This window comes from Podarcis filfolensis, assembly GCF_964270895.1.
Source record: "Podarcis filfolensis genome assembly, chromosome: Z".
NCBI classification, from domain to species: domain Eukaryota; kingdom Metazoa; phylum Chordata; class Lepidosauria; order Squamata; family Lacertidae; genus Podarcis; species Podarcis filfolensis.
In genome coordinates this window covers 25,527,106-25,549,449 of record NC_139617.1, presented here as the reverse complement: position 1 = coordinate 25,549,449, position 22,344 = coordinate 25,527,106, and the positions used below count along the sequence as shown (strand labels likewise).

At 45.0% G+C, this 22,344-nt stretch overlaps 1 protein-coding gene across 1 annotated transcript in view; it reads left to right on the top strand.

Moving 5' to 3' along the window:
- The first annotated feature begins 1,561 nt into the window (after positions 1–1,561).
- CHRDL1 (chordin like 1) overlaps positions 1,562–22,344 on the top strand; it is a 48,478-nt gene continuing 27,695 nt past the window's right edge. Inside the window, exons 1-4 of the mRNA XM_083596024.1 lie at positions 1,562–2,140; positions 7,267–7,368; positions 14,788–14,900; positions 16,266–16,359. Of these exons, the coding sequence (XP_083452150.1) occupies positions 7,272–7,368; positions 14,788–14,900; positions 16,266–16,359 (304 nt within the window). The 5' untranslated portion in view covers positions 1,562–2,140; positions 7,267–7,271. The remainder of the gene's footprint in view (positions 2,141–7,266; positions 7,369–14,787; positions 14,901–16,265; positions 16,360–22,344) is intronic.

Genomic DNA, 22,344 nt, shown 5'->3' with positions numbered 1-22,344 from the left:
CAAGCTACACACAGTGTTCAGTTTTACTGGCCTGTCTTGGGGTCAAGGGGAGGGGGACTCCTGACTAGCCAGCAGTGTTAAGTCTCCCATGCCCTGCTACCAAATTAAGGGGAGGGGGAAATAAGCTGTCACTTGTTTCCCTCCAGACAATGATGCCTTTTAAAGATCTTCTCACCCTTTTTCTCAGATCATTGCTCAGGCTTTCTTCCCTGATCTCTTCCTATTAGTTCCATGGGTCACAACAAGCCCAGAGACGTCAAAGTCTGACCAAGCATATGATGTGACTTGAGTCAGGAGTTTAAGCCAGTCTTGACAGAATGTCAAGGTGACCTTGACACCTCCTGGGGAATCTGCAGCCCTCTAGATGTGGTGGGGTGCCAATTCAGCCCCAGCCAGCATGGTCAGTGTGGCCTGGGATGGTGGGGTTTGGAATCTGACAACATCTGGAGGGCCACAAGACTAACTCAATCATCTAAATGGACAATGAAGAATGGGAAAGGGAGAATTAGCTGCTTGATGCATCCACATCCATAAACTACACTGGGACATCATTCTGCAGAGCAGGTGCAAGAAATTTTGTTGCCTGAGGACAACAACAAGATGGCACCCCATCTTGTGTGTGGAACAAGCTTAGTGGTAGAGTATCTGCCTTGCATATGCCCAGGTTTATTTATTGGTGTCTCCAGATAGGGCTGGGGAAAGCTCTGGCCTGAAACTCTGGAGAGCTGCTGCCTGTCAGATCAGACTATATTGAGCCAGATAGACCAATCTGTAGGAGCAAAGGCTTGGTAAGAGAGAAGAGGGGGAAAACATCTGCATGCCCCACCTTGCTAGAGATCCCTGTAGCAACCTGTAAGGAAAGGCAGTTTTCACATGCTCAGGGACTCTGAGTCGGAGTGACCTTCCTTTAACACCAAACAACCAACCATGCAGTCAATGTGTCTAAATAAATAAAAGTGTGTGCTGTGAGGTGAGGACATTGGCACCAAGAAGCGTGTGTGTGTGTGTGATCATGTCATTTGTGACATAAGAGTGAGCTTTCTGAGGGTGCAAATCAGGAAAGAGAAAGGCCAGCATTTGGTTCCTAATGGAGGAATTTCCATTTAAGTTGTTTTAGGGAAGCACATTGTATGTTTCTCTGTATGTTAATGCTCTTCCCCATGCTGGGATTGTGCAAACAATGAAGAGTAGGTTATAAATAATTTAAATACTATATAAATAAGTAACTGTTTAAGTGGCATCATTCCCTTGCTTGGCTGCTTCACTTGCCAGGCTAAAACAAAACACACACACACTTTTGGTGTGCTCCCTCGCTCCCCCCTCCCCATGCACTTTGTTGACCCACTCCATCCAATGTTTTCTAGCAGTGGCGCTGTACACCGGTCCTCACTCGCCTCCCCACCTTCCCTGGCAATAAGGAAAGGAACCCCACCCGGCGCTACCTTTGTCAATCGCCATTTGTGTGCCAAGAAAGTGGGGGGTGGGGTGGGGGGCGGCGGCAGCAGGAGGAGGAGGAGAAAGAAAGCGAGGCCTGTGGGAGGCGCATCTCAGCACACAGTCAGCCGCGGCTGCTTGCAGAGCCGCCCCGACAGGCGGATCCGTGGTGAGGCGCGCATCATCCACTCGACGGCTCTCGTTGGCAAGAACATTGGGGGGCGGGGAAGGCGGCGGCAGCGGCGGTGGGCGGCCGGCACAGCAGGTGTCTCTCGTTCTCCGCCCCCCTCCAGAAAAGCAGAGTCTTCGCACCCTCTCTGAGCTCTGGCCACTCCAAAAGCTCTGGAGAGATCCGACGGCCCAGACGCCGCTCGCTTCTCCTCCTCCGCGTTTGTTCTTGAAACGGCAGCCGCTCCTTCTCTGCTTCTCTGAAGGCTGCTGTCGGTGCGATTCCTCCTCCTCCTCCTCCACACAAACACACTTCGATGGTGAATACCACCAAGTGAGCAGGCCGGTGCGATTCGTCCCTTTGCAGTGGAGCAGGAGCCCTCCGTGCGTGTGTGCATTGTGGAGAGCGCGCTTCGCTTTTAGGAACAAACCGCGCCTCCCGCCCGGCGTTTTGGACCAGTTCAGGGCTGAGGGGAAAGTCGCGGAGGCTGCCGCTTCAGAGGGTGCGCAAGAAGCACGCTAGAAATTGACAAGTCAGGTTAGTATATCGGGCGGCGGTCCCTCTTTGATGAGCGGAGTCAAGTCAACGGCCAACCTGGTTGTGCTTTGCCTCCGCAGAAAAGTGCGGAGGACCCCAGTCTTTGGTCCTCGACAGCTGCACGCGTTGCATCTATTTCAGGGTGCAATCCTAACGCCACCTACTTGGGAGGAAGCGCCAGTGAATCCAATAGGGTTTCCTTCCCATTAGAAATGGTTAGGATCGCGGTATGTGAGAGTTACAATCCAGACATGTCTACTCAGCAGCAAGTGCTAATGCGTTCCATGGGACATGCTCCAAGAGGAGTGTGCTTAGGACCGCAGTTTTACAGCACACCCCTAGCCTTGCACATATCGACAATGAAAGCAAGCCGCATTGAGTTCACTGGGACTTCCCTTCCAGGTAAGGCTTCATAGGCTGCAATCCTTCACACGCTTACCTGGGAGTAAGTCTGTACCACTGAATTCGTGAGTAGCTTTAGGCACGCGCTTTAAGCTGGCACAAAACTCTGTTTGCCTCCAGCAGCCTAACGGGGCTGTGCTTCTGAATACCTGTTGTTTGTGGGCTTCCCAAAGACATCTGGTTGGTCACCGCTGTGAGGAAAGGATGCTGAACTAGCTGGGCCCCATTTGGTCCGATCCAGCTGAGCTCTTATGTCATTTTGTGGGGGCATGATGTCTCTCCAATGTAAATAGGCTCTGGGAGGTTAGCATTGCTTCCTTTGAGATGGATATTGTTTGCCTAGCTGCAGTTGGAACTGATATCTTGGGGGGGGGGATCCTTTGTATATTGCTTGAAATATCTTGCAAAAGACAAGAGAGAGAGCAGGGAGAGAGAGAGAGAATCTTGTGGTACCCTTGGGACAACTGTGGCAAAAGGCCAAAATGAAACTGGGTTTTTAAGATGCAATGAGACCATCTCTCTCTCTCTCTCTCTCTCTCTCTCTCTCTCTCTCTCTCTCTCTCTCTCTCTCCCTCTCCCTCTCTCTCTCTCTCTCTCCCTCCCTCCCTCGTGTGTGTGTGTGTGTGTGTGTGTGTGTACTTGCTTGCTTCCTGTAGCACAATAACTAGGTCTCCCATCCTGAATTTGTCATTTAAAAATTGACTGAACACATTGATGTAACAATAGTAGCAGCAAACCTTTCTTTCATTCCCTCCCTTCAATATACACTTGGAGCACTTTAGGGCTGCCGTCCTAGGCACACTCACTTGGTGGGAAGTCCTACTGAAAATAGTGGTGCTTACATCTGGGTAAAGATGGATTGGCTGCTGCATGTGTTTGAATGGTTTTTTACCTTGCAGCTTGTCCTCCTGGCCCCTTTTTACCTGCCTCCCACCTGCCCCACTGAACAGAAAGGTACAATCAATCCCCCAAGCATCCTTTCTGCTTAAGAAACCAGTAGGCCCAATCCCAGATACAAAGAAGCCACCTACAGTGAGCCAGTGATGAGGAAAAACGCTCTGCACATGATCTGAGGCACATACTCCAGAGATAACAAAGGAAGCTGGTGTATACCAAGTTAGACCATTTGTCTGCCTAGCTCAGTATTGCCTCCACTGAGTGGCAGAGGTTGTCCAGGGTTCCAGGCAGGGAGCATCCCAGACCGACCTAGAGATGCCTGGGATTGAACTTGAGATCTTCTGCACTTAAAGCAGATGCTCTAACACTGAGATAACCATTGGCACTGAATTAAACTGCCCCTGTGGCTGAGTTCTGCGTTTCATTAAGCCATGCCTTTTGCTGGGAAAGCTTAGGCACTGGTTTCAGAAGCTCAGTGATGGGGGAAAGCATTTTGTAAAATCTACTAGGTTCACTGGAAACAGCTTTAGGGTGGATTCTGGTACAAATGTAAACCTTTGAGTGACAGGAACCCCCAGCTCAAATTGAGCTGATTGGGTACATTTCTGCAGATTCTTTGTACTATTTAGTTGGTATCTCTTTTTTGGAGTGGGGGCGGGGGTTTCCCCATACCACCCCTGGTATACCAACAATTTTTAAATGATGATATATGATCTTGGTAACATGGTGTTGGAATGCTATCTTGGCACAAAACACAGTCAGAATAAAGGGACAGCTAAATGAAAGGATCTGCCTTGTCACCAAAGTTGAAGGTACCGGTAATTGGCTGTTGCTTTTTAGCTTAGATCGAATAAGGGGTTCTTGCTGAAAGAAGACAGAGTTGGAGGGCTAAAGATTTGTGGTTTCCATCCTAAGATTGGACACAGACCTTATGAGCAGATCTCCAAAGGCATGGTGGAAATTCAGCTAAGCCATGATAGAAGTAGTATTTAGAAATTTCTTTTGCAGTGCTTTCTTCACAACATGTGAAATGCTTTGCCATTCTTTTCTCACTTGTTCTCACAACAACCTTGTAAAGCAGGTTAGGTGGAGGGAGTGACTAACCCAGAACTACTTCAAAACATTGCAAAATTCTGACCAGTGTTGCTGATAAGGGATTTGAGAAACACAAATCTAAAGCCCCACTGGGATGAGCAAGAGCCTGTAGAGCTCATTGGCTGAGCACATGGTTATCACAGTAAAAACAACCTCTACGAGTCTCATGCAGCTCTAGGTAAGGTTCAGAAACAGCCCCATCCGAAACCCTAGAGAGTTGCTGCCAGATTGTGTAGATAATACTGAGCTAGGTGGGCCAATGATATGAGCAGGTATTAGGGAGTTTCCTATGTTGGAAGGTCATTTTAGGGATGGGGAGATGATGGATTCTGGAATCGCACAGGGTGTCGCTGAAATTTGAGACGCCAAGTTCTGCCACTGGTGACCTCAGTGTTCCTGTCCCTCCTCCTCCTGCTGCTGCTGCTCCTCCTGGGAGCCAGTGGTAGTGCAGCATTTTGGGAGACCAGGGTTCAAATCCCACCACGTCAATGAAGCTCACTGGGTGAGCTCGGGCCAGTCATTGCCTCCCAGCCAAACCTACCTCACAGGGTTGTTGTGTGGCATAAAATGGGGAGGGGGAGAACCATGTACACAACCTTGAACTTCTTGGAGAAAAGTTGGGATATAAATGCAATGCAATAATCTGTCCATGCCTACTCACCTCCACTTTCTGAGTGACAAGGTTGAAGAGATAGATCTGCTCTCTCTGCCTGCCTTGCACTCTCCTCTGGGTGATTGTGTGGGTTGGGTCTGGATAGAGAAAGCATGTAGATGGGGAGCAGGGACAGTGGTGAAGATGAGGTTGGCCTACTCAGAGACGTGACTCGCTTGGTTTTGCCATACTCCAGTCTTTCTCAATCTGGTGCCCTTCAAATATTTTGAACTACAACTCCCATCACTCCCAGCCAGCCTTGCTGGGGCTGATGAGAGTTGTAGTCTTATACATCTGGAGGACACTGGACTAGTAAAAGCTGTCACACACTGTATTGGGTAATATTGTGCGCTAACAGGCTAATCCATTTCCTTGAAAGCAGATGTTCCTCCCCAGGTTTTAGCTGTTGTGAAAAGGGGGGGGGGGGCGTGCCGGTCTGATTATAATGAAGAGGAGTGGAAACAGTTGCAAAAGCGGATGCCTACAAAGTAATACAGGAATTAAAGAAGCTATTGCCGAAAACACTTTAAAAAACCCCACGTGATTCTTATTAAAATTAATCATGCATATTTATAAGAGTGGAAACTTCAGATTTAAAAAAAGGAAATTAACAAATAGTTATGCACATGCAGAGCATTGTCTTCTGGAAATTCTGGTTTTCGTAGCATTCCTCTCATTAAGCAACTTTTAAAGAGGATGAATGGGATTAAAGGTTGCATCAGAAATTCCAAAACATGGCATGCACTGAATGTAGCTCTCAATTTTAATTTATTTTAATTCTCAGAAGCAGTTTTCATTAATCTGTACGAAATAGTATCAGACAGCCTCTGTTGTTTCATCACCACCTTTTTGTCTCATGTCTTTGATAAGAAATGAGAAGCTCTAAGGTTTTTAAAAGCAATAACACCTAAAAAACCCCAACCCAGATCAGAATTCCAATTGTTTCTTTAAAAAAAAGTCTGCATATGTCTCCATTAACCATGCATATATGTTGACACACTAACAAGCAAAGATGCTGAGTTCAATTTTGAGCATGATTCCAATTCTGGTGGTACCAGAGCTTGATCAATGTCTATTATGACTGATCTTCCCCTGCAAATTTGACCTCAGCAGAGCATTGGGTACCTTGTAGGGCGTGGTCATTGCCCTCCCTCAGATATAATGATAAATTATGGTTTATGATGTAATGAGAATGAGCCTGCAAGATCTTTAGGTTCAAGTACCTCCTGACCCTCTTCTGAAGTGACTGTGAGGAGGAGACAGAAGTTTTTGCTTCTGTTTTTAACTAACCAGAGTTTTGTCTTTTCACATGAACCTCAACAAACTGTGATTAGTCTAAACTATGGCTTACTAAAACCAGCCAACTTCAACACTTGGTTTATGAAGCTGGCTTGTTTCAGTAAACCGTAGCTAAACTGCAGTTAACTGAAAAAGAAAATCTAAAGTTTCCTATCTTCTCCTTGCGGTGTGCAAAATAAGAAGTGAGGAGAGGGGGCAGACAAGCACAACCTTCGCACAGCCTCATTCACATGATGGTAAATTAGATGTGAACATCTGCACATTCTGACTGTGGGAAGGGCCGGAGCTAACCTAGCACTTTCCCACACACATACAATCTCCATTCCATCCTCACCTGGCAGGCAGTCAGGGAAGTGAAAGTTTACTCTTGCTAGAGGTCTGAACTGAACTTGAGCAGGCTAAGATGAGGCTGAGGTTGGGCCATAAGTGTCCCCACTGTGCACTAAACGATCATTTAGCATTGTATCTGCACCAAGCTATACTCATGCCTTGCATCAGATGAAAGTGTGTCCTAGAATGCCAGAATCCCAAAGAGATTCTGCAGTGGACAAATCAATGTGTCAGGAGTTCCCAGAGGGAAGGAAGCTTGAAAAATGCTGCACTAGCAAAAGACCTCTACAGAGTTCCCTCCTGCTCCAGCAGTTCAGCTTATTTCTAGTCTGAGTCTAATAATCTTTGAGGACTTCATTGTAAATAGCCTTTGGGTTTTCTTCTACAGCTCCAGCTTTCTTTGACAGCAAATGTGTTTTTGTTTCCCCTCCCCCCTTCCTTTTCTTTACAGCAAAGATGAGGAAAAAGTGGACACTGGAAAATGTTCGATTCCTTTTGGCCTGTGTGCTCTGCCTTCTTTTCATTGAGGGAAGTAAAACGGAACAAGGAAAATGTGAGTAAAACTCTTGTTGAAGGCCAGCTAGAATCCTGCTGTCTTTGGTGTCATTAGCCCTGACCATACATTCATCTGTGTAGAATGGAAAGGTGTAGAGTGAAAATGTGGATACAGGACTCATCCCAACCTCCAGGTGATCAAGAGCCACTGTACTGTACTTACACCTGAATACATGTAAGCTCCTGCATATACAATCCATGCCCTGGATGTGCATGTGGTGTACATCAATTGGATCTGCACACACATGGCCCTTAAACCTGCAAAGGGCAGAGTCTATGGTATGGGTGGCTCCAAGAAAGCCCTGGGGAAAGTGCTCTTGAGTCGGGTCAGCCTCCAGGTCAACCTCCTCTGTAGGCTGAACCTGGAAAGCTTATCTGACAGCAGTGGCAGACAGATGGGTTGCAGAGATTTAGGCCAGCCCACCCATGAGGCAAGGTGAGGCAACTGGCTCAGGTGGCAGGATCCACAGGTGCAGCCTATCCTTATGTAGATCTTTATTCTTTCACTTGCCCCTTCTTCCCTGGCTGGGAGGGGGCACCATTTTGTAGTTCACCGCAGGTGCCAAAATGTCTTGGGCCAGCCCTGGCAGGAATGCAGGGGAGAGAAATTAGATTTGGTCCACATTTTAATGAAAATGATCATAGATCAAATTGGGAAAAATAAATACAGTAAATGGACAAAAGTGCAAAGATTCACAAAAAGTTTTGGAGTATGCGTACCCCTGCCCCCCCCTGAAAAAAGCACTGTGTGTAGCAGTTTACAATAAGTAGGACACATTGCCTCTCAGCCTGTTCTACCTCACAGGCTAAAATGGGAAGGGAGAGAACCATGTACTCCACCTTGAGCTCCTCAGGGAAAAGGTGGGATATAACTGTAGTAATAAATTGAATAAACAGTAGTTATGAGAGCATGGGACGCGGGCGGTGCTGTGGGTTAAACCCCAGAGCCTAGGACTTGCCGATCAGAAGGTTTTCGGTTTGAATCCCCGCGACAGGGTGAGCTCCTGTTGCTTGGTCCCTGCTCCTGCCAACCTAGCAGTTCAAAAGCACATCAAAGTGCAAGTAGATAAATAGGTACCGCTCTGGTGGGAAGGTAAACAGTGTTTCTGTGCGCTGCTCTGGTTTTGCCAGAAGCGGCTTAGTCATGCTGGCCACATGACTTGGAAGCTGTACGCTGGCTCCCTCGGCCAATAAAGCGAGATGAGCGCCGCAACCCCAGAGTCGGCCACGACTGGACCTCATGGTCAGGGGTCCCTTTACCTTTACCTATGAGAGCAAGGGCATCTGATTCATCAGAGAAGTGAAAAAAAATGATCCAATGATAAGATGGTGATGTTGTCTTGTTCTCTCAAGGGATTACAGTCGTCATTATTGTTTTGCAAAGACAGTATTGCACATGGAAACAATTTTTATTTTGTTCTGATATACTCCAGAAATATAAATGTTTTGTTTTTCTTTCTTTTTTTCAAAAAAAAATATTATTGGTTTTTCCAAAAGTTTTTCAAACAAACAAACAAATGAACAAACAAACAAACATAAATCTCACTATATTTCAACCAAACTTAGTAGCATTGTTAAGTGACTTCCTCGTATCCCCCTGGTTGAATTTCAGTGTATATCATTTTAACGGTTTTCCAACACCAAAAATGTTTTGTTTTTCTAAAGCTGATATGAAGGTTGGTTTAACTGGTTTATTTACACCCCACTTTTCAATCAAGACTGGATCTCCAAAGCAACTTGCAACAATTAAACTCCATCATAAATATAGAATATAAGACATCTCCCCCAACCTGGTGCCCTCCAGCTTATTTGGATTACTCTTCTCAACAGCACAGCTGTATTGGCTGGAGAGGAAGGAAACTGTAGTCTAAAACTTCTAAAGGGCACCAGGTTGGGGAAGGCTGATCTTAGGGATCCATGGATAGGGGTGGTCTTGTCTATCCCCTGGCAGATGATGACACAGCTTAGATATTAGGCTTCCAGATGGAGAGGCAGGTGGAGCTGTAGATGAACATAAGGAGAGGCTGGCTGCTGGATCAGACCCAAGGACCATCTAGCTCAGTATTCTCTTCCCACAGTGCTCAACCAGATGCCCCAAAGTGAAGCCCATAAGCAAGACCTGAGTGCAACAACTACTTGTGCTCACCAACAACTGGTATTGATGGATTCATTCACTGCTGATTGGCAGCAAGAATGCCCACCCACAGAATTTTCCCTTCTGTAGACAATGAATTCCGGAACATTGAAGAAAAATGAAAACACTATTTCTCAAAATCCAGTCTTAATAGTTGGCCAATAGAGCACAAGTTTTGGTTTGAAGCTCCCAGGAAAAAAGCAGTGACTACCACCATCATTGTTGATCCCCATCCAGCATCAGTTATGTGGGGTAGACTGTTCTCAGAGGGAAATGTTGGGGAAAGGAAAGGGAAAACATGTTCTGCAACTTTTTCCACTACTTTATTTTTCCATGGATTTTTTTTTTCCATTTGTAGAAATGCATCAATCATAAAATTAATTACTAACATAATGAATGAATATGATGCAAGCCAACTTGAGCATCTGGAAATGCATGCAATGCCGGCCCAATCCAAAATGAAAGCTGCAATTAAATAATGTCAGGTGACCATCCCTAGGAAATACATATACTTATGTGTACAACTCTTCCAGCAAAGGACAAATTATCATGTTCATAATCTTAACATATTTATAAGCACTGCAATAAAACTAATACAGAAACTGAACTTTGAATTTGTTTGAATATAACATTTACAGCATAAATCTATCCATGTCTACTCAGAAGTAAGTCTCACTGAGTTCAGAGGGACTTAGTGGGGATGGGGGGGATTGATTCACATTTAATAATTTGGGACTGGTTTCCCCACAAGATTGCCTTACTTTGCGTGTTCCTATTGTTACATTTGCCTTTATACTAAGCATGTTTAACTGTTTTTCCCCTATTTAGCTAGCTGATAAATTTTATTTTATCTTGAATGAACTCTTTGTTTTCCCCAAGAGTATATTTTTCATTGCCTTGTCAAGAATCTAATGTAATAGCTGGTGGGTCTGTTTTACCTCAGATATAACAAATGCAGAGTTTGCTTCATTCCATTTTAAGCACTGCTATACACATCACCGAGGTCACCTGGGTTCCATCCCATGAGTTTGAAGTCATGTGCTGAAGTTTTCAGGTCATATTTATCTAAGATAAATCAAATAAAAGATGCAATACCATTTAAGGAAACAAATTGCCTAGGCAGTTAGTAAAACATATTAATGAGGTCTTTGGAAACAAAAATACTGTATATATCTGAGAATAGTTTTCACTGATCTTAGCAATCTATGGGACATGAGATTGCTTGCCAAAAGTCATGAATGGCAGGTGACATACTTGGTGATCACTGGAAATTGTTCAAGACATTTTGCTGACCCCATTCCATGTACAACCCCACCCCAGACTTGAGTGACAGTTGAATCTTGCTTCGACATTGCCTCCACTGCACCTGAGCAAAGCAGGTTAGCTTAAGAACGTAGGAAGAGCCCTCCTGAATCAGACCAGGGGCCATCTACTCCAGCATCTTGTTCTCACTGTAGTCAACCAGATACCCCTGTGGGAAGCCTGCAAGCAAGCCCTGAGTGCAATAGCATTCCATGAATCTGTCTCATCCTCTTTAAAAATCATCCAAGTTGGTGGTCAACACCACCTCTTGTGGGAGAAAACTCCACACTTGAGCTATACATTGTGCAAATAAATGCCCTGAATTTTCCAACATTCAGTTTCATTGGATTACCCTGAGTTCTAGTATTATGAGACAGGATATGCACTTTTTGCATATCAAGAATAAGTTTATGCACCTCTATCGTGTCCCCTCTTACTCACCTTTTCTCTAAACTAAAAAGCCCCAGATGTTGTAATCTTTCCTCACAGGAGAGTTGCTCCGCCCCCTTTGATTGTTTAGATAGCCTTTTCCCTCAACATTTTCCACCTTAGGGGCCGTAGGACAGATCATGTAGAATACATAGGGCTAGATGTACATGTGCCAGAAGGAAATGAATTCCACTAGTGCAGTGGGACTCCCCCCCCCCTTTCCTCTCTCCTCACCACCCGCCCAAAAATCTGGGGAGTCTGGAAACCTCCAGAACAGTGCATGGCAGGAGGTGAGGGAGATCATTCTGTTGGGCAAGCTGAAACCCTTGCACTGACAGAGCAATTGGAAGAGCACAATGTTGAATTCTTCCCATAGTTCTGTCCACTCTCAGCTCCATAGCATTTCCCACCTGGGGCCATTGCCTCACTTTGCCTCATGGTAGGGCTAGCTATGGAAATCTCATTTGAAGCTACTTGGAAACCATGGAATTCCCTGCTGTACCTGTAGGTGCCACTTTTCTCTGGCTTATTTCTTGTATTGCTCAACATTATGTGATAGTAGTTGACCACAGAACAAGCATATTTCCCAAATCTAACCAAACTTCCCTGGCAAGTAGAGGGATACAAAAGGGAAGGACGAGATGGACGTGATCCAAGGGAGGCATTCTCTCTGCTGAGCTTATTCACAAGAACGAGCTGTGCAAATAGCTTTGTCTAAAGCAGGAGCATCACCAAGGGGCTGTCGGTGGCATCCCCAGTTCACTGCTTCTCAGACATGAAAGCCTCATTCATCCCACAGCCGACTGAAGTGGAAGCAGATCTTTTCACACAAACCACCACAGTGCCCCACACAGCCTGCACTCTGTTTTTAGGCAGAAGGAAGGAAAGCAGATCATATTGGCCAGGTTTAAATGGCCATCTCTCAACAACTCTTCTATGGTGCAGAAGTTATCAATCTGAAGTCTGTTGTCTAATACTACTTTGCAGGCTCCTTCAAGTGCTTTCAGGAAACTTGCAGTACTGTTAAGAATGCATGCAGGTCCTGCTATCCAAACACTCGAATGAAAATTCACTTATCCAAACACGAGGAATTAGTACCCAAACCTTGCTATACACAGCACAGATTCAGATATCCAAACAGTCGGACCTGCATGTAGTACTGTAAACAAATAAGCAACCTTAAACAAGCATTACTTTTTTGTGCTTTACTGCTAGAAACCATGGTGGGTGGGAGCGGGAGGAGAGGGAGGGAGGGAGGGAGATTTGACAAATAAGAGAATTTCCCCCCCTTTCTTGTTTGCCTTTTGCAAAGTTTCAAAGGGTCTTCGTGGCCCCCCCCCATCATTTTGGGGTCAAAATTCTACGGTCCAGAATGCACTGGAATTTTTCCAATAGGGTTCAGTGAAAATTGTCAATTCATTATGCGAACGTTCACCTAACAAACAATTTCCTGAGAATGCATTGTGCTCAGATAGCGAGACCTGTGAATGTACCTACTTGGCCCTGCATTTGATTTTATTTATTTCTGACAATGGAGATTGAGACCGCTTTGCTGAAGCCAAAGTACAGCATGGGCTCTTCATCCTTTGCCACCCTCAATCCTAAATACAGAAGCAGAATGAATGCTGAACCTGAGGTGAGGTTTTGAGTTAAATTCCAGCCTGCGTCACAGGCCTCTGCTGACAAGAGGCCATTCCATTAGAAAGAGAAGACCACAGCCACTAAAATATGAGTTGTATGTGTGGTTTGATTTGTAGAACAAACAAACAAAAACTTTATTCAGTGGTTCACCAAGACCCTCAGCAATTTCCATTGGAGTGACATTAAAAAAATAAAATGTTTGAGAACCACTGCTGTGATGTATGTCATCTCTTGTGGAGATACTTCAGAACAATAGTGGGGTTCAAGGTGGATAACATTTGCTTATACAGTGGTACCTCGGGTTAAGAACTTAATTTGTTCCAGAGGTCCGTTCTTAACCTGAAACTATTCTTAACCTGAAGCACCACTTTAGCTAATGGGACCTCCCGCTGCCACCGTGCGATTTCTGTTCTCATCCTGAAGCAAAGTTCTTAACCCGAAGTACTATTTCTGGGTTAGCGGAGTCTGTAACCTGAAGCGTCTGTAACCTGAAGCATATGTAACCCGAGGTAACACTGTAATGATTTCTATGTATAAATGCAAATTTAAACAGGAGTATATGTCATGCTAGTGAAAGAGACTGTGACCAGGTAGTCGCTGTGCCTGACAAAAGAAAGTACTTCACACAGCACATAGTTAATCTGTGGAACTCACTCCCACAGGACAGATTCATAGAGGACAAGGCAATAGCCATGACAGTTATGTTCTACCTCCACTGAGGGAGGCCTTCGTCCCCTGAATACCAGTTGCTGGGAATCACAAGTAGACAGAGTGTCGTTGGACTCATGTCCAGTTTGCAAGCTTCCAAAAGGCATCTGTTCAGCCACTGTGAGAACAGGTTGCTGGACTAGATGAGCCTTTGGTCTGATCTAGCAGGCTTTTCCTATCTTCCTATGCTCAGTCTGCTATCCAAGTGCTGATTGTTGATGGACAACTTCAAGTGCCTTCCTGCTCTCCCTCCTCTGGTAGCTTGTTCTCTATAAAGAAGGACACTATATGTGGGTGGGTTGTTGGGTACATTTACCCTATAGCACAACCTTGAGGTGGTTGGTGGTTTTGTTGTTGTTATTGTTTTAAGGCTTTCAGGCCCTTTGGCTAACTGTATGTCTGCCTGGAAAGAAGCAGGGTCTTAGAAAGGAAGGCAAGCAGGTTAAAGAGCACACAGAGAGACACAATCAGGTTCAGTGGCTCATCACTTAGCAGGAGATTAGGCAAAGCTAAGGACAAAGGCTAGAAGATGCAACCAGAAATGGAAGCTTGTCCTCTTCCCCGTTTCCTTGAACAGCAAATGTTTGGCATCTTTTAAGTTCCTCTTCCTCTTCTTCAAAAATGGCATTTGGTTTTCCGCAAAATATTCTGTCCATTTTCAATTAGAATCTAAAATAGAATGGAATAATAAAATATGCAATAACAGAATGGAAACTTACAAAAGTAAGATCAATTTCCAAATGCAATTTCCAATTTGCAACTGCTGGTGTTATCTATACTTTGACCATCTTTATGCCTACTTGTTTTTAAAGTTTTATTTTACTACTAATTCCTTATGTGTTATGGAAGCCATGTGAAGGTATTTGTGGATTAAGGGGGATTTAAATATTGCTAAATAAATTAATAAACATGTGGAAGTTTAGCTGTACAGTAAGATATCCCCAAGGGGCACAGGGGTAGAGCATCTGCTTTGCCTTCAGAAGATCCTAAATTCATCTCCACGTAGGACTGGGGATATCTTCTGTCTGCCTGAAACCCTGGAGAGCTGCTGCCAGTCAATGTAGACAATACTGAGCTAGATGGACCAATGGTCTGACTTGGTATACAGCAGCTTCCTATGTTCCTAAAATGATGGTTACCCACTCTGCTTTTGCACAGACCCCTTTGCTCACCCTTCACATCTTGGCCTCTTCTCTTTTGCAGACTCAGAGACTTACTGTGTGTTCCAAGATAAAAAGTATCGTGTAGGCGAAAGGTGGCATCCATACCTAGAGCCTTATGGGATTGTCTACTGCGTTAACTGTCTCTGCTCAGAGGTACGTTCCTTGAAGCTAATTCTATTGCTTTTCAGCCCTGATAGTCAGATGGTGACCATTGCGCACAAGAGAGGAATGCCCTTTGTTATGATGGGCAGGCTATGTGTCACAGGGATTGCTATAAACCTAGCTCAATTCTATGCTATTTTCACAATTTACCTAGTGATCCAACTACAGTGGTACCTCTGGTTACGTACTTAATTCGTTCTGGAGGTCTGTTCCTAACCTGAAACTGTTCTTAACCTGAAGCACCACTTTAGCTACTGGGGCCTCCCACTGCTGCTGCGCCGCCGCCGCACGATTTCTGTTCTCATCCTGAAGCCAAGTTCTTAACCCGAGGTACTATTTCTGGGTTAGCGGAGTCTGTAACCTGAAGTGTCTGTAACCCAAGGTACCACTGTAAAAGATGTTATTCAGTTTTGCCTTTTGAAGTGAACTAACCTGATTTGTACTGCCCTGGCTAATATTTAGAGAGGGACACAGTTATTGTTTGGGTTTTGCACGCCATGGCTCAATTCTTGACTCAACAATGCAGCAAAATGCATGTTAAAATTTGTGTTTTGGGACTGTGGATTTAGAAGTGTCTATGACGTGGGTGTTGCTGTGGGTTAAACCACAGAGCCTAGGGCTTGCTGATCAGAAGGTCAGTGGTTCGAATCCTCGCGACGGGGTGAGCTCCCATTGCTCGGTCCCAGCTCCTGCCAACCTAGCAGTTCGAAAGCATGTCAAAGTGCAAGTAGATAAATAGGTACCCCTCTGGTGGGAAGGTAAACGGCGTTTCCGTACGCTGCTCTGGTTCGCCAGAAGTGGCTTAGTCATGCTGGCCACATGACCCGGAAGCTGTACGCCTGCTCCTTCGGCCAATAAAGCGAGATGAGCGCCACAACCCCAGAGTTGTCCACAACTGGACCTAATGGTCAGGGGTCCCTTTACCTTTGCCTTTTATGAGAAAATACATTCAAATATGCATTTTTTTATTTTTGAAAAAATCATAGATTAATGCAGAATGGAATGGAGATATTGAATGGGCACATCAATCCATCCCTGCTCCTAAGGGTATCTCAAATTGAACCCCAATTATTTTGCCCCATAGAATTCAATGGAAGTTATTGAGGATCATGAGGACCAATGTCTGTATAAACTCCACCCATTCATTTGCATAACTCTACATCAGGCTCAATTTCTTGCTCACCATAGTGGAATTTTACATGAACTTGCTTGAAGTTAGGAAGGATATCTTGCTTAGTTTAGGAATCTTCATCCATAAAATGGGAAAGCTATTGCAAGCCCAGGATGGTAAAGTGCTCTGCATGCTGAGGTTGCTGAACAGAAATAACCCTTCTTCTCTTCAACTTATTTCTCCAGAATGGGAACGTGTTGTGCAACAGAATAAGGTGCCCGAACTTGCATTGCCCCAATCCAGTGCATGTGCCACAGCTCTGCTGCCCACGGTGTCCAGGTAAAATCTTATTTCCAGTATAACAAAGCTCCTTAACTGCACTCAGCTTGGGATGCTGCTGGGGCAGAGCAAACAGACAAATTCCCCATCTAAAAATAACAATGGAATGCTTTCATGCAGCAAACGCTGTTATACACTCCATTTATGACAAGAGAGGCCCATATTCTCAGGAGATGACTGGCTGAGGGAGCCTGGAGGGGAGCCTAGCCCTCCCCACAAGCCGTCAGTACCATGTCTATATGGCCTCTGCTCATTTTATCAGAGCAAGCTGGCTAGATAAATCCCACATCAAATAGTGCTGTTCCTCTGTGCATGCAGAGCACTCAGTTTTTGTTTATCTTGCACTATAATCCACCTTTTAGGTGCTGTTTTGCAGGCACAGTCCTGTTTGTCCTAGGAATTGCATTTCATTAGAATGCAAGAGGAGCCTGACTGCAGGATCAGGCCAAAGGCCCATCTGGGCCACATTCATGCAGCATACATTTAAAGCACTATTATACTGCTTTAAACAGTCATGTCTCCTGGGAACTGTGGTTTGCCAAGGGTGCTGAGATTTGTTAGAAGACCACTATTCCCCCTCATAGAGCTACAATCCACGGAGCTCCCTGTGAAGAGGTATTGGCTATTAAACCACTCTGAGAACCTATATTTTAAAAGGGGGGGGGGAAATGGGTGAAGTCACACCAAGGTGATGTTTGGGTCTGCCATGTTGATTCAAAATGACATCAGGAATCCAAACAACAGTGAAGTTTGCTGCTCCCACTTTGGGAACTCTCATGCCAAGTTTGGCAATTATATCTTGAGAGGTAGCCAAACCTATGCCAAAAAACTTGTGCAAGAATGCCCAAGTCCTATTGTTGGTCCACCATCTTGATTCAAAATGGCAGCCATACATTGACATCTCCTTCATCTTCACCCCAGGGCCCCTTGTGCAGTGGCATAGCTAGCCACTTGGGCAGCAGGGGCAGTGCACATGCCCTTCATGGGGATGGGGCTAGCCACCAACTGGGCGGGCCAAGCTGGGAGAGGGCACACTGTGTGGAGCCTGCAGGGAGCCTGCCCACCGCCTCCCCCTCAGCTGGAGGGTGGCCAGGAAGGAGGCAGTGACTTTGGAGCTCTGCAGGTCGTGTGCCACATGTGTCCCACGTCACATCCCGCGCTGGAGGGCGCCCTGCAGCCCCAGTGCCACCCATGGCGCTCCACCCCCTCCGCTCCCCTTCCTCCACTACTCCCCTTGTGTTGAGTTTTGCGGTGATATTTTGAGAGGCAGTCAAACCTGCATCAGAAAACAGGTGAAGTCATGCCAAAGTGACATTTTGGTCCACGATTGTGATTCAAAATGGCGCCCAGTGTCCATATATTGCTGGATGTTACTGGACTACAACTCCCACCATCTCTGACAATTTGGCATGCTGGCTAGAACTGATGGGAGTTGTAGGTCAGCAACGTCTGGGGAGCCACCCTGCACTCAAGATGTCATCCTCGGAGGTTGTTAAATTCCTTGTCCTCCAGTCCCAGGGTCCTGCTCTAAATCCTACTGGCAGACTATATCAAAGGCTGGCCCCATGCCCAAATGAGCAGAAAATTGTCGTTGAATGGTTGTCTGGGAGAGGCAGTAACCCTAAATAAAAGCCATATACAACTGGAGTCTTTCTTGCAACGTAACGTAGCTTCATAATTAGGCTGGGGAACTGTAAATCAGAGAAGCAGAGAGCTGGTGATGTTTATGGCTATATAAACTGGGTCATACGCTGCGTAATAAACTCCTGCAGACTGTACATTTATTATATGTTCATTGTTAAGAACCACTGTACAATGCAGACGAAGCGAGATCTCTCTTGGATTTGTTGCAAAATTCCCGACATGGCCTAACGTCTGGCAGGCTTGATGCTTGGCCTCTGCTCCTGCCACCGTCTCTCCAGCTCCCCGTTTCCAGTTTTAAAAGGGTATTAGTTACACAGGGTTGCAAAGGAGGTATTTATTCAGCATTCTCCAGAGGGCTACAGGGTTGCTTTGTTGCTGATAGCAGCCAATGTAGAACAGGACTGAACACTGGGACTGAGCAGAGGCTCTTGTACCAGTTTAGCAATTCACGTGGGCAGAATTTCATCTTTATCCACTGAGACCAAAACAGCTGCTCAGGCTGAGCAGAGAGGGAGGCAATTTCATTCAGCTTCCTCCTGCCTGTGGGAAGATCCATGTGGCAAGGACAAGCTCTCCCTAGCTGGGCTAAATAGGTGGATACATCTGGAGCAGCGGTGGGAACCATTTTTGTCCCCATGCGCCAGGTCCTTATCAGGATCTTCCTTATGGGCCAAATTTCACAGATGGGCTGGGCCACCCACCTATCAGAATACCTTTTGCCCCCATTAGAGAAAAATCAGGCTTGAATGGAGAAGGAGAAAGAAGCTCCGCCATCCCCTTTAAGCCCAATTTTATTGAAGTCTTTAAGAGAGGAGACTTCCAAAGGCTTTTGAGAACGTTTGTGATTCTCATCCACCCCTTAAGGTCACAACAAGATCAGGCTTCACATGGATGAGAGGGAAAAGGTTTTGGGAGTCTCTCCATCCCTCTTTAAGATCACAACAAGTGTGGGTTTAAAAGGGAAGGGAGGAGACTTCTTTCCTTTTCTGTGTGGAGTTTGGAAACCCAATTAGATGAGTGGGGTATAAACAAAAACAACAACAATTACTATTACTATTACTGTGACGATGACGTGCCCAAGAGCTCCTTGCAGGGAGCTCCCTAGTGTGCCCATTCACTCTCCTGAGTCCAGCACTAAGAAAGTTTGCGATCCTGCTTAGTGCTAAGTTTGGGTGCTCCAAAGTGTTGTATGCACAGTGTCTTGCTTAGGAGGCATTTATTTGTGGGTGCCTATCAATTAATTGTCTCGTGTTATGTTGGTCACATTATGTTGGTTACAGGCCATTTGGAAACCTTTTGCCCACGGCTTCTCATAAATATCACCATAAATTTGGCACGTGCCCATGAATCATTAGCTCTTCATGTATACACATGGGATTTATTATTAATACCATTCATACTTTTAGAGACTTGCTATAAGCATGGTAGGTGTATTCAGGCTTTCATTTTTACATCTGAAAGTAACTAAGTGTTACTAATCCAACTAACAAATAAATCTTGACTTCTTGACAGTGAAGTCAAACAAATTTCTAACAGGAATAAATAAGACCTGTACACAGCAGTCCTTAGCACTGCCACTGGTTCTTCCACCTCCTGCTTTGATCTCCAGTTATATTTGACTGGATACCACCATCTTTTGCCATGTGGGTCAGACCATCTGGCTCCAAGAACTTTTTTCAACTTGTGCTCCAGACTATATTCAGCCTTCCAGCAACTTTTTATGATTAGCTACATATTTATGCCCACACTCCTCTGAATTTATGGTTTTTCGGGACGTCTCAAGTTCAACCTGTTTTCCTTCTCACTTTTCAGTCCCCCTCCCTTTTATTCTTTTGCTATTCCAGTATGGAAAGAACAAAAATGCAAGTAAAAGCAGGACAGATAAGACACAGTTTTTGATCACCCATATAAGGACAAGGAGAAATTGAGACTGGATGCAGCATTTGGTGTTTTTGTTTTTGTTTTTATTTAACAAAATGTATATACTGCTTGATTGTGGTAAAACTTCTCAGCGGTTTAGAAGAAATATAAAATCATCAATGAAATCAGTTAAGAAAAATGGAAAACCTTTAAAGATGATAAAAAAAACCTATCAATAACTACGTGTCTGGATAGACTTGCCTAGACAAAAATAGTTTCAGCAATCACTGAAATGCATGGTTCTAAATCATCCTTACTTTCTCATCTCCTTGACTGGCATTTAAGGCCAAACTGGACATGATGTGAGTTGCCCAAATGCAATTAACATGTTGAGCATTGGGTCTAGAGCAGTGTTTCCCAGCTGTTTTCGGACTTCAATTCCCACCAACCCTGACCACTGGTCTTGCTAGCTAGGGATGATGGGAGTTGTAGTCCAAAAACAGCTGGAGACCCACATTTGGGAAACACTGTGAGTTCCACTCTTTCTCTGCCTGCCACAACCCTGGCCAAAAATTCCCCACATTGAATCTGCTTTTCCATTTCAAAGGCATTGGGGTCCATCAGGGGCTAAGGGCAGCTTCCGGTAGGAGTACCCTAGGGTGGGCAGAGTCAGCCCAGAAAGCTTTTCACTGAGAAGGCTGTCACCTGCAGTTCAGTGACTCACCACATGGGGTAGCCACACAGAGATTCCAGCTCCTGGGAAAGGCAGTAAATTAGCAGCATGATTATGATTGCTGCAATGTTTAATGGATTAGTCGCTCTTTGATTGGATTGGCTCGAAAGGTGCCCCTCAAGCTGTTAAGGGCTTTATATACCAGTAGTAACACATTGACTTTGGCCAGGTAACAAACTGGCAGCCAGAGCAGCTCTTGAAGCTGAAGTGTAATATGCTGGCAAGGTTTCACTCCTGCTGTCAATCTTTAACAACTAATTTCAGCCACCTACAAGCAGCTATCTAGTGCACATGGCTCCTGCTGTCATATGCACTGAAATCAACATGGCAAGATCTGCTGGGAGCAAATGATCTTAACGATGTGCTCTAAGGGGGAATTTTTTTACATATTTCACGTAAACTTCATGTATTTTGCATTCCATTTGCTCTAAGACTAAAGGAAAATTGAACATAAAATATGTATATATGCTAAATACATAAATCCCACCCTGAGAGTGACAACTCATCATCAAAACCTGTCACTCTCAAGGAACTTGCTACATCGATTTCAATGTGTGTCCCGGCATCAGGAGCCCCATAAGCTAGCTAGCTGCTCTGGTTGCTGTTGCTGCTGTTGTTTAGTCATTTAGTTGTGTCCTACTCTTCATGACATCATGGACCAGAGCACGCCAGGCACTCCTGTCTTCCACTGCCTCCCGCAGTTTGGTCAAACTCGTGTTCGTAGCTTCAAGAACTGTCCAACCATCTTGTCCTCTGTTGTCCCCTTCTTCTTGTGCCCTCAATCTTTCCCAGCATCAGGGTCTTTTCCAGGGAGTCTTCTCTTCTCATGAGGTGGCCAAAGTATTGGAGCCTCAGCTTCAGGATCTGTCCTTCCAGTGAGCACTCAGGTCTGATTTCTTTAAGAATGGATAGGTTTGATCTTCTTGCAGTCCATGGGACTCTCAAGAGTCTCCTCCAGCACCAGAATTCAAAAGCATCAATTCTTCAGCAATCAGCCTTCTTGATGGTCCAGCTCTCACTTCCATACATCACTACTGGGAAAAGCATAGCTTTAACTATAAGACAATAGCTGCTCTTAGGGAACAGAAATCACTTCGTAAAACAGCAAAAGAAGTCAGATAGGCAGCCTTTAGACAACCTTTTCTTTTCTTACATAAACATGTTCCATGCATATCTTAAATTATTTATATTAATTTGTCCTTTAAAACCTGCATTGAAATAAGAGGGTTCAGACTTTAGTTCCATCTCATGACAAACTGGCTCAATATGGAGGATGCCCATCCCTAGACAAGGGGCACTTTTTACTAGGAACTTTTCACCATTGGGCCCCGACTGTGGCCCACATCCCAACAGGGGCTCCACTGCTGATCTCTGGAGCTTCCTGACCCAACTCATCCTCCTTGTTTTTCCTCTCTGCTCACCCACCTTCTTGGAGTGGCCAAGCACTGAGAGGAGCAGTGATTGTGTGCTTTGCTTTTAGTCGATAATAATAATAATAATAATAATAATAATAATAATAATAATAATAATAAATTTTATTTATATCCCGCCCTCCCCAGCTGAAGCCGGGCTCAGGGCAGCTAACAACAATAAAATAGTACAAAATTCTAAAATCATTCATTATAAAATCAAAATTGATGGCAATTTGTCCTTCCAAGCCTCAGCTTAGAAGTCTGTGCGACTGAGAAAAGGAGGTACTTCTTTTAAATAATGCGGGCAGCATCAGGAGCTGCTCTTGGGTGGCTTAA